At 33.0% G+C, this 15363-nt stretch overlaps 1 protein-coding gene across 3 annotated transcripts; it reads right to left on the bottom strand.

Annotated features, from left to right (window-relative positions):
- Positions 1-3145: 3145 nt before the first annotated feature.
- LOC107933522 (phosphatidylinositol 4-phosphate 5-kinase 10) lies at positions 3146-6783 on the bottom strand. Of its 3 annotated transcripts, none has more exons than XM_041074637.1 (11): positions 6635-6783; positions 6257-6422; positions 6011-6168; positions 5792-5902; positions 5195-5382; positions 4955-5046; positions 4641-4682; positions 4304-4408; positions 4062-4119; positions 3602-3918; positions 3146-3478 (listed from the first exon to the last, which is right to left on the bottom strand). In XM_041074637.1, exons 3-11 carry the CDS (start codon positions 6134-6136, stop codon positions 3468-3470), a joined length of 1050 nt encoding a protein of 349 aa, XP_040930571.1. In that variant the 5' UTR covers positions 6137-6168; positions 6257-6422; positions 6635-6783; the 3' UTR covers positions 3146-3467. The 3 variants fall into 3 exon arrangements, with proteins under 3 accessions (XP_040930571.1, XP_040930572.1, XP_040930573.1); XM_041074638.1 differs by lacking the exon at positions 6635-6783 and adding an exon at positions 6546-6627; XM_041074639.1 differs by lacking the exons at positions 6257-6422; positions 6635-6783 and having other exon boundaries at positions 5522-5902; positions 6011-6048.
- Positions 6784-15363: the final 8580 nt, after the last annotated feature.

Here is a 15363-nt window from a genome sequence, read left to right on the forward strand (position 1 = left end):
TTATGTTCTTTTAACTTTTCTTTTCTTTTTTTTATTTTCCGTTCTCTTCCACTTCCGCCTCAGTTTTCCTCCCTTCTCCATTTCTTTTAATGTAGCTTTTTTGTATTTTCCATTTGTTAAAACTTTTTTTATGTTTATGAAAAAAAAAAAAAAAAGGCGAAAGTTGAACCAAAATAAAACTTACTTTGCATATTCTCACCCTACAAGTACAAACCTTCTCGTCCATCACTGTTTTAACGAATCAATTTGGATCTCTCAATAACCAAATCTACAAGCTCGCCTCACTTGAACATCTCGCCAGTCGTGACTTATGGCAGTCCACCCTCAACAAAGTTTCCCGAGCCCATTTCCTCAACCTCCTAACCAATCCCCACAACCACCTTATCTATCTTACTTACAACATTCTCGCCCTCTCAAAATTACGTTGTTTTACGGATTCTTCAAACAAGCTCTGTACTAAAACAACCACCATACAAAACTTACTCTCAACTTTACCCAAACCAGTTTGGTTCCATGCTCTATTTCTCTAATCGGTTCATCATGCTCAACTTTTAATCAAGCTTGCTTGGGAATATCTAAGAAGGTTTAGATTAATTTTATCGTTTGCTTAATTTTATTTGTCAGAAAATAAAAAAAAGAAATGAATAATCTACATGATTCTATAAAAAATTGGAAATGGAAAAAAAATTATTTTGAATATTAAGAATTCAATTTATGTTTAGATTTTTTCAAGGATATGGTCTCTTATATTGATTAGTTAGATCCAATTTTAGTTTCAAATTTAGGTTATATTCAAATCGAGATTTGATTGAGAATGATTGGTATTTGGTTTGAGTGAAATTTCAATTTAAGAATCTTGTGAAGGAAACAAGAACTTGGTTTATTTGGTGAAGAATATGAAAAGAGAGAAAAATAAAGGGGAAGAAAAAAATTAAATTGTTAAAAAAAAATATAGGGACTAGTTTTAACAAACGAAAAACATAGAAAAACTACGTTAAAAGAAATGGAGAAGGGTGGAAAACAAAGAGAGAAGCAGAAGAGAATGTAAAATAAAGAGAGGAAAAAAAGTTAAAAGAACATAAAAAAAAATTAAATTGCTCAAAATGAAAAAAATATAAGGAGCAATTGTATAATTAAATATAAAATTTTCGTTTGAAATGATGATTTAACGTGGCATGTAAGTTTACTGTTACACCAATAAAACGAAAATTAACGGTTTAGTACCTAAAATGTTACAACATGATAACATAAATGAATAAAATATAAGATAATAGTTGAAACTTGTATTTTAAGGCAAAGTATAGTGGAGTGGATGGATTATAATGTTGTTTATGTAGTGCTAAAACTAATAACCAAATCTACAAACAATAGAGGATTAGATGAAATGATGAGAGTTGAAGTTTGTTAGAAAAGAAAATGTGAAATCTAATAATGACTAAACCTAAGTTGATCTTGGAAGCTAAGTAAAACATTTGAACCATTGTTAAGTTCAAATTTTAGGTAATATCAATAAGTGATTAAACGTTTTATATTCTTAGAGAAGGAACGAAGTTTAAATTTTAAAATAACATTATTAACAAAATCATTATAAATTTCAAATATAAACTATAAAATAAATATAAAAATAATACAAAATGATAAAAATACATCTTGAAATCACCACATTATGTTCTCTTATGAAATCCACCAAACTTGTGGTTCATATATAACATGTTTTTGACAAGATGCAGGACCACATGGACTGATAATTAAAACGATAAAATGATAAGGGGCCACACAAGAAATAGTCCTGTCTTTTACTTAAAATGTGGTCCAGTGATGCCATTAATTTGTTGATCTAAATTCACTCATCAGATTTTATTAGTAGGTGGAGCACACAATCCAATTTTGAGACACAAAGTACCTAAAAAGAAAAACACAAAATGGGTAAGGGTCAATTTCGGAATTTTGTTGAAAATTTAACAAGCTTTACATAAAATATTAAATTTGAAGTATGATTTGTATTCCCACTTTAATATTTAATGTCTGAATCTTGGACTCATTTTTAAATATTGTACTATTTTATTTTAGTTTTAAATATTATGTATTTTATATAGCATAATAAAATTATCTAATACTATAATTAATTTAAGTTATATTTGTTTGAACATTATGAGTGTGGAAATTTTTAATTAATGTATAAAATATTAAATTGATTTTATCTTATTAAAAAATTAAAATAAAATTATTTTTATTTAAAATTAATATTTAAATTACCATATTTTAACTTTTATCCTAAACTAGTTAAAACAATATAAAATATTATATTAATAAGAAAATTAAACCAATAAATAAATTAATTTATTAAAAATCAGTATTTACTTTTTATCAACCAACATTACATTTAGTACTTATATTTCACTAATTTACCAAATAATTCTCTACACTTATAAAATTTAGGGTAAATTGCACCATTAGTCATTAAACTATAGACAAATTTTTGTTTTGGTCACTAAACTATTCAAAAGGTTTTTTTTTTTGAGTTACTAGGTTGTTAAGATTTTTTTTTTTTTAAGTTTCTCCCATGAGTTTCAAGCAAGGATTTGATGATTGATATAGTAGATCAATACCCATCGATGAGTAGAAGAACATATCTTAGATTCAAGTCAATGTGACAGTCAATGTTGGAGATCAGAGAAAAAACTATTTGAATTTTGATTCACAGATTTATGACGTCCAAACCTATTTCATGAAAAAAAAAACTAAATTGTAGAAGAGAAGTGGAAAGAGAGCTTTCATATAGTGTAAACAGAGAAAGCTATATAACATTAGTTTTAACAACCTGGTGATTTAAACATAAATTTTTGAATTGTTGAATGAGAGAATTATAATTTTTTTAATTAAATTCGGAGGTTAACTAAGAGAGTAGTTTATTAAACCACACCAAAGTATCTTTCATATATATCTTTTTTGGTAAAAAAGTAAGGGTTTATATTTGATGGAGTCTTTAAACTCTTGAGTCAAATCGTGGGTTGTACGTATTTGCGATCGCTTTTGGTGATTCCGGTTAAGAGAAAGACAGCACGAATCATTTTAAAGCCGAAGCCATGAAAAGTCAACATGTGTTGTCTATGGACTATGGTTACTAGACATGGAAAAAGCAATGTACTAACATTCAGGCCATTATTATTGCATGCATATGCCGGTCTTAATTATACAATCGTTCTGATTTTCCACAAATTTAAATTAGTTGCATTTCTGTATGAAAACTAGAGATTGGAATACATTGCACCTATAGAAAGCTTCATTTAATCAGAAGCTTAGCGTGCACAAGCAACTAAACTCTAAATTTCTGATTTGGATTTTTGGTTCTATTTTCAAGTAATCAAGGGATAATTCTCAACCTTACAGAATATTTGTCTACATGGTTACATCTTCCATAATTTCTGGACATGCTCAAAACCTACTCCTTCGTTGCATGGCCTTTTTTATCTCCATCCTGCAAAACACACAAATTTGTCGGTTCGATTATGTTTTTGTACATTTTAACAATTCTAGGACATGCAGTAAGCTCAAGTAAACAATACTCCCAACGTGTCCAAACTTGTAAAACAGGACTTACCATTTGTGAGCTCCGTGGGGAGACTGGGCGTGTCGTCCGCTTTAAATATGTCACTGATGAATTCTTGAAACCGAGACGAATATGCTTTCGGGTTTACAGCTGCAATCATCTTTCGGTCGAACTGCAACGACTTGTATGCGTGCTCGATTCGCTTGATCACGCTGTAATTTTGGAAAAAATCCACTATTCCAAAATACAAAAGTACATCATAACACTCCCGAGACTTGGGACTTCCTTCTGATGATATATTTGCAGTTCCGTTCTTCGGTACGTGAACACCACGTGCAGACATTTCTTCCCCAAAGCTAGAATTATTACTGCAAGAAAGCCAATGGGAAACTATCAATGCCTTGCTACATCAACTTGGAACCCCACGACACTTCTTTTAGGCTTTCGGGTTTCTATCAGAAGCTTCTTAGGTAAACCCAAGCTTTAAAAAATAAATATCCAATACATGCACCTGCTATTTGGTAGCCATTGATCACCAAAACTCAATTCTGACCCCATGTCAATTGAATCTGCAATTCAGGAAAACAGAATACGCCTTATAAAGCTTATTGCTAACACTGTTGCCAGAGGAACATGTGGGAGAGGATGATAATTGGCAAAAATGATAACTTTTCCTAACATATATTAGTTCCATGTATATGGCAGCGTTAGAACAGTTAAGCTTCTTACGAATTCTGAGTTTCAATATATCACCTCGAAATGAAGATGCAGAGGATCTATGTGAGTATAACTCACTTCGACTCAACGAGTCACAGGACATTCTCCTGCTGTCGGTGGAAGAACTACTATCAACAGAACCTGCAGAAAGACAATAAAAGAATGCATAGTTTCTTTTAAGATATGCACTTATTTGGAAGATTTTAGTCATTTGGCATTTTCAAACAGCGCATTAGTTTTCTACTTTTCATAACACAATCTTTTTCCCTGTGCTTTACATTTACTAAAAACTTGGACAGCTCTGAGCCTCCTCACAAGAACAACATGTAATAAAGTGATGAAGTATCAAGATCTTTTTGATGCAAGTAATTACCTTGGGAGCCCGCAGAACGTGAACGTCCAGCATCCAGCAGACCTGGGAGAGACTAAAAGCTTATCAGAAATTTGACTCTACTCTTATAACAAGACAGATTTTCAGGCATCCAAAGGTCCAAAGTGATCATGTTTTACATGTAAACTACAGTGATCATGTTTTCCTCTAAATAAGTTTCACTTAGTTTCATATAGATGGGTGTAAGAATCCAATTTATAAAGTGTGTTCCATTTCTCTATATGTAAGAAGTACTAACTAGGATAATCAGAGATTCACAAAAGCTAAAAAATGAAAATTTATGGGGAAAAATTCACCTTGAGGTGATCCTTTTACGTGTAAGCCAAGCATCAGACTGTAATCCATGACACCTGCAGCCTCGAGAAAAGCACAATCATACTTGATTTGCCTATCAAATGAGAATACCATTGTTAATCAACAAAGGATAATGCATGTCTCTGTAAGAATAGAATACAATAATTCTTGTTACTAGGTACCGTAATGAAGGTTGGAGCCCCATAGCGATAAGAGAGAATGTATTAGATGGAAGGACTTACTTCAAAAGCCTATGTCGAACCAGCGGTTCAAGGTAAAAGAGAAAATCAAGATCCGACTCCTTGTGAAGAATTTTCTCTCGGAATCTCATTTTTTCGACTTTTCTACCTTGTAATGAGCCTTTGAGGTCATAACACCGGTGCATCAATAAATCTGATTTGAATATGTTTGCTACAACCACAAAGTAAACCTGTTCCCTCAAGTCCAAAATTTATCAGTGCATATTATTAGTTGCCAAAGGGAATGGCAAATTCATAGTTATGATTAACAGCAAATCTCAACCTAGATCCCTAATAATATAGAATCCCCTCATGGACGGAGACACGCACCTTGCAATGATCAATGCTTTTGTACTTATGTGACAAGAGGCAGTATTTATCTGATATATATATATTCAGAATACCCCATATCTGCCTATTACCTTGCAAACAGAGCCAGGCCTTCCAATAATTATCAAGCATAACTAATGAACATTAGGCAAGTAAAATAATAACAAATGTAAACTGGTGACAAATAACTTTTGATATGAAATAAGAGATCCTATTTTTGATTGTTGTTTTATGCTGCAGGTATGAAGAAGTATAATGTTCCTTTTTTACCTTAGCACCTCCAACTGGCTTTACGACATGAGCACCATAAAGCTTGTTCAAGACCGTGTTGCGAAACTTTCTGAGATGGTTATAGTAGTCTGGAAGCATTTCTAAGAGGACCTACATCAAATTTAAGATTACAGCATGTAGAGTTTATGAGCAATATCCATGATCATATCTGCTAGATAAATATTCATGACATTTATTTAGCGGATGATTTTGGGTTACCCTGACTTCAGATTTGCGTAGTGTTCTAATTACAAACCGGTTGTCCTTGGACAAAAGGAACATGTTGCCAGCTCTCACTGATGAAGACACCTTCCTTAGAGTTTCGTCACTACAAATTAACATCATGTAGTATTCATTGCTGATATTTTCGAGCTCGCCTGGAAGGGGAATATCATCAAACAGTTTATTAACCAAAACAATATTTAACCCAATGATTAAGAACATCGATTGAAGAAAAAAAAGAACCTGAAAACTTTAGGACAATAATCTTTCCATTCAAACCCAGTAACTGATCCTGAAGGGAGATTAAGACACTGCTGCCTGGAATATTGAATCCAATATCTTTGTGAATCTGTTAAATCCGAAGCCGAAATCTCCTCTGACTCTGCCATTTATTTACCACTTCCCCACCCTGCAAAAAGTATCAATGCTAAATGAATGTTTCAATTCAATGGTTTGAATATATATAAAAACTGGATCAAAGCATCACATAAATAAAAAAAAACGAAGCCAATTTTGATGAATTTGATTTTACTTTTTTTTTTCTGTTTTGCTTTCAAGTCTAAAAGAAATGCAAGAACATTAAATTCCTTGAATGAATTGAACCCAGAGAAAAATATTTACTTATTATTGGTGGTGAATTTATGGATTTGATACGTTGGTAATTAGTTGAAAAATGGCCGGTGGAGAGTAGAATAGAATGCAGCATTTCGCGCTTGAATCAGCTATGAGATAATGGAAGTGGGGATGGATGGTTCTTAACTAAGTAGTGTCATTTTAGGACAATGTCGTTAATATAGTTTATTTGGTTATTAAGTAACCAGTAACAATGCCTTATACTGCTCCCTAGGCTTTCTATTTTTTATTATTATTGTGGGTCAAAAAAAATAAAATTTTCCAACTTGGTGCCGGAATTGCATTGCCAAGGATGCTGTTGCTGCAACCTCCTTTACTTCCTCTATTTCTACCCAAAAATAATTAAGTAAGCATCACAATTTTTTTTTATTTTGTTTAACAAGTTAAAAGTCAGATCAAAATTTTTTTAATCTTGTTTATCATCTTAAAAGTAAAGTAGTTCTTGTTGAAAATTGGCCAACCATGCTACTGTAATATCTCCAGATGAAGTGTACGCAGCTTGTAAACATGCTGCACCACAAATGTTACAAGGCTGTTTAGTTGTAATATTTCCGTATGAAGTACGTGCTAACAATTGTGCATGCTGCAGCACGTATGCTTGCTGTAACAACAAGGTTTTTTTTTTTGGAAGAAATAAATTTTTCTTACTTTCCATTTCATCCGGCTAAAGTATATATGTGTTATAATAAAATTGATAGTTACCTAACATAACTGCTCCCATAAATGCTTGTCAAAAGCTTAGCTAAAATTACAAACAAAATGTAGCTGACATACCAGCTATCACATTCAAATCTTGACCAAATCCTACTAACTTAAAAGTTAGATTACAAAGCAACCAAATCAAGTTACAAATAAACAAAATGATTTTGCTTCATTTGGTTCAGCTCCAATGTTGGTTTGGATGTTGCATTACAGGCCAAAGCTTAACACTCCTCCTTGGACTGTATGCAACAAACTCCAATCTTTCTTCTCAAAGCTTTAAATCGTGTGACACCGAGAGACTTAGTTAGAACATCAGCAAACTGATTTTCTGAGCTGTAGTGAACCAAATTTACCTCATTTGATTGTTCAGCCTCTCGAACAAAATGAAATTTAATCTTAAAATGTTTGGTTTTGCCATGAAAAATAGGATTTTTAGCTATAGCATCTGCTGATTGATTATCAACCCTGATCTCAGTTGCTTCAACTTGTTCTTCATTCAAATCACACAAAAGTTTCCTAAGCCAAATGGCTTGATTAACAGCTGCAGCAGCTGCAATGTATTCTGCTTCAGCTGTAGATTGAGCAACAGTTTGTTGTTTCTTTGAGCTCCAACAGAAAACTCCCGAGCCAAGAGTAAAAAAGTATCTAGAGGTGATTTTCATGTCATCAATTGTAACGCCCCATACCTGAGACCGTCGCCGGAGTCGAACACGAGGTGTTAACAGACTTAATTCATTACTTAAACAGCTCAAACAATTTATTTTTAAAATTTTCAGTCAAGCTAGCAATCTGCATCACAGTCGCTTAAAAATTCATATCTCGAGTTCCAAAACTCTAAATCCAATTCCGTAAATTTTTCCTGAAACTAGACTCATATATCTATTTACTAATGTTTTTCTAGAATTTTTGGTCTAGCAAATTAGTACAGTTTATTAGTTAAAGTCTCTCCTGTTTCAGGGTTCGACTGCTCTGACCTCTGTGTATTACGAATCAGATATCTCCCTGTACAGAGTTTCAATGACTATGCCGTTTGTTTCTAATAAAACTAGACTCAATAAGAAAACTAGACTCAATAAGGAATCTTTACATATAAATCATGACTTCTAATTATCTTTGAACAATTTATGGTGAATTTCCAAAGTCAGAACAGGGGATCCAGAAATCGCTCTGGCCCTGTTTCACAAAAATTTAAACATCTCATAAAATATAACTCATATACCTGTTTTGTTCCATCCATATGAAAATAGACTCATAATTCTTCAATTCCATATTTATTCATCATCTAATTGTATCTCTACTATTTTTAATGATTTTTCAAACTCACGTCACTGCTGCTGTCTGAATCTATTTTATGGTAAATTTTACCTATTTCATGGTTTCCATGAATTAGCTAGCAATTTAGCATACATAACACCAAATATGATCATGATTAACCATTCCAATGGCTAATCATTACCAAGCATTTCCATACCACTTAATAACCATATCATAAGACCATATATACAAAATGATTATAATGTTATACATGCCATACTCAAAATATGCAAGCCATTATGCCAAGATGGTATACGGATAGTGTGAGCATGCCTCCGATCGTTCCCGATTTCCGAGCTGGCTTGTCAACACTACAAGGAATGAAAAGGAGGAAGTAAGCATAAATGCTTAGTAATCTCACATGCAAATAGCAAGTAACACAACTATATAAGCAAACATAAAACATCATTTGCATAATCATCACCGAGACATTCATATCACATTTTCATTTATCATCTTACCATATTGTTGTTATATCGAGTTTTCAACCCGAGGGTTAAGTACATACCTGTTCAAAGTATTCATTTCACAACACTTACCAATACGTCCCTTTCATCTCGAGTATTCCTCCATTTGAGTAGAATTTTACCCGTTGAACACATCGGAATATAATTCGGATACATGGAAAGTTTGCACATAAGTGCCACATATGTAGCCAAGCTACCATGTAACCCACCCATAAGTGAACTCGGACTCAACTCAATGAGCTCGGGTGTTCGCATCCATAAGTGAACTCGGACTCAACTCAACGAGCTCGGATGCCTAGTTACATCTCTCGAACTCGTACTCAACTCAACGAGTTCGGACATTCGCATCCATAAGTGAACTTGGACTCAACTCAACGAGTTCGGATGCCCAAATATCCTAGTGACATGTCATTTGTATCCTAATCTATTCCTAAGGTTCAAACGGGATTTTCCTCGAGCACATCTCCATGCCATCTTCCGTAAAATACCGAAACCAATACTCGGTAGCACTTTATATTTAACAAATAATTCAACATAATTTGCATTTTATTCGAAAATAACCACAAAGCATATATTTCATGATAAAAATCAGCATATCATATAATTAACATCAATAACTTAAAAATAACAATTATACTACATTATTTACACATGAACTTACCTCGTATGCGAAAATGGCTACTTTTACCATTTCGTCCACAACTTGGTATTTTCCCCATTTTAGCCCGAATTTTAGTTTTCCTTGATCTATCATTTAAAATATAGTCTAATTAGGACTCACATTATTCAAATTGACCCAAACTCATATTTTGGCAAAATTACAGTTTTGCCCCTAAACTTTCACATATTTACACTTTTGTCCTAAAGCTCGTAAATTAAACTTCAGCCTATTTTCTTATGTTTTATGACATGCTGATCATTTTTCCCTTCTATGGCAACATCAAATTCTCACTCTAACATGTACTTATGACTATTAGGTATTTTTACCGATTAAGCCCTTTTGCTCGTTTTCGCTTAAAACCGAGTAGTACAAGTTGTTTAACATAATTTAAAACCTCGTATCCTATCATAAAACACCAAAATACACAAATTTCACCTATGGGTATTTTTCCAAATATGAACCCTAGGTTGAATTATTGCTAGCATAAGCTTAATCGAGCTACCGGGACTCCAAAAACGTAAAAATCGTTAAAAACGAGGCTAGAATGGACTTACAATCGAGCTTGGAAGCTTGAAAAACCCTAGCCATGGTTTCTTCTTGCTACATTCGGCCATGGGGTTGAAGATGAGCAAAATTGGCTTTTAATTTTGTATTTTAATTCATTTTACCCCTAAATGACCAAAATGCCCTTACTACTAAACTTTCCAAAAATTCCATCCATGTCCAATTTTTGTCCATAGACTTAGAAATTGGTAAAATTTCTATTTAAGACCTCCTAATTAATATTTCAAAACAATTTCATACTAGAAACTTCTAGAATGCAAGTTTTGCAAATTATTCGATTTAGTCCCTAATTTCAATTTAAGCACTTTATGCATAAAATTTCTTCACGAAATTTTCACACAATCATGCAATCATATCATAAACCTCAAAATAATCATAAAATAATTATTTCTATCTCGGATTTTGTGGTCACGAAACCACTATTCCGACTAGGCCCAAAATCAGGATATTACAACTCTCCCCCTTTAGGGATTTTCGTCCCTGAAAATCTTACCAGAAAAGTGGTCTTCACTTTTAATCTCATATTCGGTGCCGAAGAACTTTCACTTAGGCTGTACCTCCAATACATCTCTTAATTTCTCATATGATCTGAAAGCTTATAGTCTCAACTCTCAACTGTTCTTAAATTTTCAACCCTTCTCAGTTTCCCATGATATCATGACATAAAACCCGGATCTTAACTTGATTAATGGAGACCGGAATTCCAAGAAATCCAACAATCAAAGAGACCTGAAATTCCATGAATCTGATAAGTAGGAATTCATTCAATATAGATATGATTTATAGATCTCGCCAAACATTTAACAATAGGATACATCACATTTTCCTCTTTCTGCTATGGAAATAATTCTGATATGGCCTCAAGAATAATCCTTCTCATTTCCATCCCAATATCAACACTGACAAGGATAATTTTGATAGATCCCAATGCTCGAGTTTAACCCCTTTAACAACTCCGATTTTATGTAACATCGAATGCTCTAAACTATCACATTACCTCACTGGCTTGAAACACATCACAATTCATACAACAGTACATTACTGAAAGTCAGGAAGTCTTTACTCAATGTAGACTAGTCTAGTTCAGACACTTCGGTTACCAATATTCTCATCTATCCAAACTTTGTCAACATGTAATAAACTTTTTAGCTTTCACAAGACGAAAACCTTATCATTCGTAGTGACTTTAACTAATATCCAACTCTTTCTAATAAATATACACTTCTCGTTCAGACTATTTACTCTTTTATCAGTACAAAAATGAAATTATATTATCAGACTTGAGAAAAATAATCTTGACATAATTATCACATGAAATCTTTCAAATAAATAATTCACCATACCGACTGAAACTTGCGCTTTTATCACCTATGCCTTTAGTGATGTCAAATCCTTACACAGAAATTAGAAAAAATCCCAATACTAAAATCACCACATTACCAAGATCAAATTAGAAGTATAGTCATATTTGACATGATTATCACGAGCTAAAGAACATACTTCGAACATGAGTCATAATTGACAAATTATGGAACAAAGATAATAAGAAAACCGAATAAAGAAATCCAAGATAGAGAAACCCAGAATAAAGAAATCCAGAATAAAGAGATCCAGGATAAAGAAACCCATGATACGATATTATGCCAGAAAATTAAAAACCAAACTCATAGAGAAAATACAGAATACCCCGATGAAATAGAGCAATATAAATTATAAACCAGTCAGACTACTAATGCTTTCATCCAACACCAGAATTAGAAGACATTCCCATATAACAAGAATTTCTTCAGAAGATCAATAGCCATAGAAATATTTCTGAGAATGGGTAAACACATAGAACATCTCAAAAGAGACTGCTAAATCTGTCCAGTCATAATTGTCACACTCAGATAGTTCACATTTCAAATATCATTTCCCCAACTAGTTCTGCCATCACAAATTTCATATTAAACCATTCACTAAAGAAGGCCAGTTCTGAATAAATTTCGATTTACACTTTTCTCGACCTTGCACCTGAGTAATTCGATTTACCAAAGAGAATTCCTTCTCTAACTGGGACAGTGCATAATTCCAATAATCTTTATATCAATCCGATACTTTACTGACTCTGACTTTACTTATCAGCTAATTTTCAATATCTGATCATACTTATAATTATTCTATCACTGAACTCTTTGGGTTCTCAACCGAAAACTTATTCAATACAAATCTCATGAAATTCCATTATAAGTACCATTTCGGTAAGGGGGAGGGGTTGTAGGACATCTGACTCAACTTTCTTATACATACACATATGACACAACTTCCATCATCATAGCAACATCATCAAAATCATGTCATTCATTTAGGCAATGCAACATTCATGTTGGCTTACACAAATTTTCCTATTGTCCCATTTAGACAATATACTTATGCATACATTCTATGTTTTCTAGATAGCATAACTTATCCATTCATTTAATTAAATTAATTCATGCTCATGACATCATATAAGGCCAAACAAACATAGATATTTGCATCACAATCACAACTTTCATTTCGTGCATCATCATGTACATATCATTACAATCATATAATTCAATCCAACAATTTAATTAACATAGATAAGTTCATTTCATTATAATCCTTTATCTTATAAAAATTATATATCATTAGCATTCATCAACATTAGACGTCCAAATCAAGACAAGGAAATTTTCATTCGTATCATAATATTATGACTTTTATTCATACCTCTACTACTTTCTATTTATTCCGTTCATCTTATCAAGTAAGCCACATACACTACATCATATGAGCATTAAGCAAATATGAATATTTATCACATATGTATCATAAACTTTTATTCACACTTTTCTGAACCGAGACTTATCATAATCATAATTTTACTCAAATACCTTTACATAACATTGAACATGGTCGGTGCAGCTCGATTGGAGAGTACCCTGTCTAAATAAGACGGTACTCATACGCGTCGGAAGACATCACACTATCACAGATCAGTGGCATGTATAGCTAAACTTTTACACATGCTAGGTTAGTCCGAGAACTGACTAAACCTGCTCTGATACCACCAAATGTAACGCCCCGTACCCGAGACCGTCGCCGGAGTCGAACACGAGGTGTTAACAGACTTAATTCATTACTTAAACAGCTTAAACAATTTATTTTTAAAATTTTCAGTCAAGCTAGCAATCTGCATCACAGTCGCTTAAAAATTCATATCTCGAGTTCCAAAACTCTAAATCCAATTCCGTAAATTTTCCCTGAAACTATACTCATATATCTATTTAAACATCTCATAAAATATAACTCATATACCTGTTTTGTTCCATCCATATGAAAATAGACTCATAATTCTTCAATTCCATATTTATTCATCATCTAATTGTATCTCTACTATTTTTAATGATTTTTCAAACTCACGTCACTGCTGCTGTCTGAATCTATTTTACGGTAAATTTTACCTATTTCATAGTTTCCATGAATTAGCTAGCAATTTAGCATACATAACACCAAATATGATCATGATTAACCATTCCAATGGCTAATCATTACCAAGCATTTCCATACCACTCAATAACCATATCATAAGACCATATATACAAAATGATTATAATGCTATACATGCCATACTCAAAATATGCAAGCCATTATGCCAAGATGGTATACGGATAGTGTGAGCATGCCTTCGATCGTTCCCGATTTCCGAGCTGGCTTGTCAACACTACAAGGAATGAAAAGGAGGAAGTAAGCATAAATGCTTAGTAAGCTCACATGCAAATAGCAAGTAACACAACTATATAAGCAAACATAAAACATCATTTGCATAATCATCACCGAGACATTCATATCACATTTTCATTTATCATCTTACCATATTGTTGTTATATCGAGTTTTCAACCCGAGGGTTAAGTACATACCTGTTTAAAGTATTCATTTCACAACACTTACCAATACGTCCCTTTCATCTCGAGTATTCCTCCATTTGAGTAGAATTTTACCCGTTGAACACATCAGAATATAATTCGGATACATGGAAAGTTTGCACATAAGTGCCACATATGTAGCCAAGCTACCATGTAACCCGCCCATAAGTGAACTCGGACTCAACTCAACGAGCTCGGGCGTTCGCATCCATAAGTGAACTCGAACTCAACTCAACGAGCTCGGATGCCTAGTTACATCTCTCGAACTCGTACTCAACTCAACGAGTTCGGACATTCGCATCCATAAGTGAACTCGGACTCAACTCAACGAGTTCGGATACCCAAATATCCTAGTGACATGTCACTTGTATCCTAATCTATTCCTAAGGTTCAAACGAGATTTTCCTCGAACACATCTCCATGCCATCTTCCGTAAAATACCGAAACCAATACTCGGTAGCACTTTATATTTAACAAATAATTCACATAATTTGCATTTTATTCGAAAATAACCACAAAGCATATATTTCATGATAAAAATCAGCATATCATATAATTAACATCAATAACTTAAAAATAACAATTATACTACATTATTTACACATGAACTTACCTCGTATGCGAAAGTGGCTACTTTTACCATTTCGTCCACAACTTGGTATTTTCCCCATTTTAGCCCGAATTTTAGTTTTCCTTGATCTATCATTTAAAATATAGTCTAATTAGGACTCAAATTATTTAAATTGACCCAAACTCATATTTTGGCAAAATTACAGTTTTGCCCCTAAACTTTCACATATTTACACTTTTGCCCTAAAGCTCGTAAATTAAAATTCAGCCTATTTTCTTATGTTTTATGACATGCTGATCATTTTTCCCTTCTATGGCAACATCAAATTCTCACTCTAACATGTACTTATGACTATTAGGTATTTTTACCGATTAAGCCCTTTTGCTCGTTTTCGCTTAAAACCGAGTAGTACAAGTTGTCTAACATAATTTAAAACCTCGTATCCTATCATAAAATACCAAAATACACAAATTTCACCTATGGGTATTTTTCCAAATATGAACCCTAG

The sequence above is a fragment of the Gossypium hirsutum genome, chromosome A08, assembly GCF_007990345.1.
Source record: "Gossypium hirsutum isolate 1008001.06 chromosome A08, Gossypium_hirsutum_v2.1, whole genome shotgun sequence".
NCBI lineage: Eukaryota > Viridiplantae > Streptophyta > Magnoliopsida > Malvales > Malvaceae > Gossypium > Gossypium hirsutum.

Coding starts and splice junctions, on each gene's coding strand:
- LOC107933522 (XM_041074637.1), bottom strand. CDS start 6,136: ATGATGTTAATTTGTAGTGACGAAACTCTAAGGAAGGTGTCTTCATCA. Junction 5,047..5,194: donor GTTCGACATAGGCTTTTGAA/GTAAGTCCTTCC, acceptor CTCATTTGATAG/GCAAATCAAGTATGATTGTG. Junction 4,409..4,640: donor ACGTTCTGCGGGCTCCCAAG/GTAATTACTTGC, acceptor GTCTTTCTGCAG/GTTCTGTTGATAGTAGTTCT.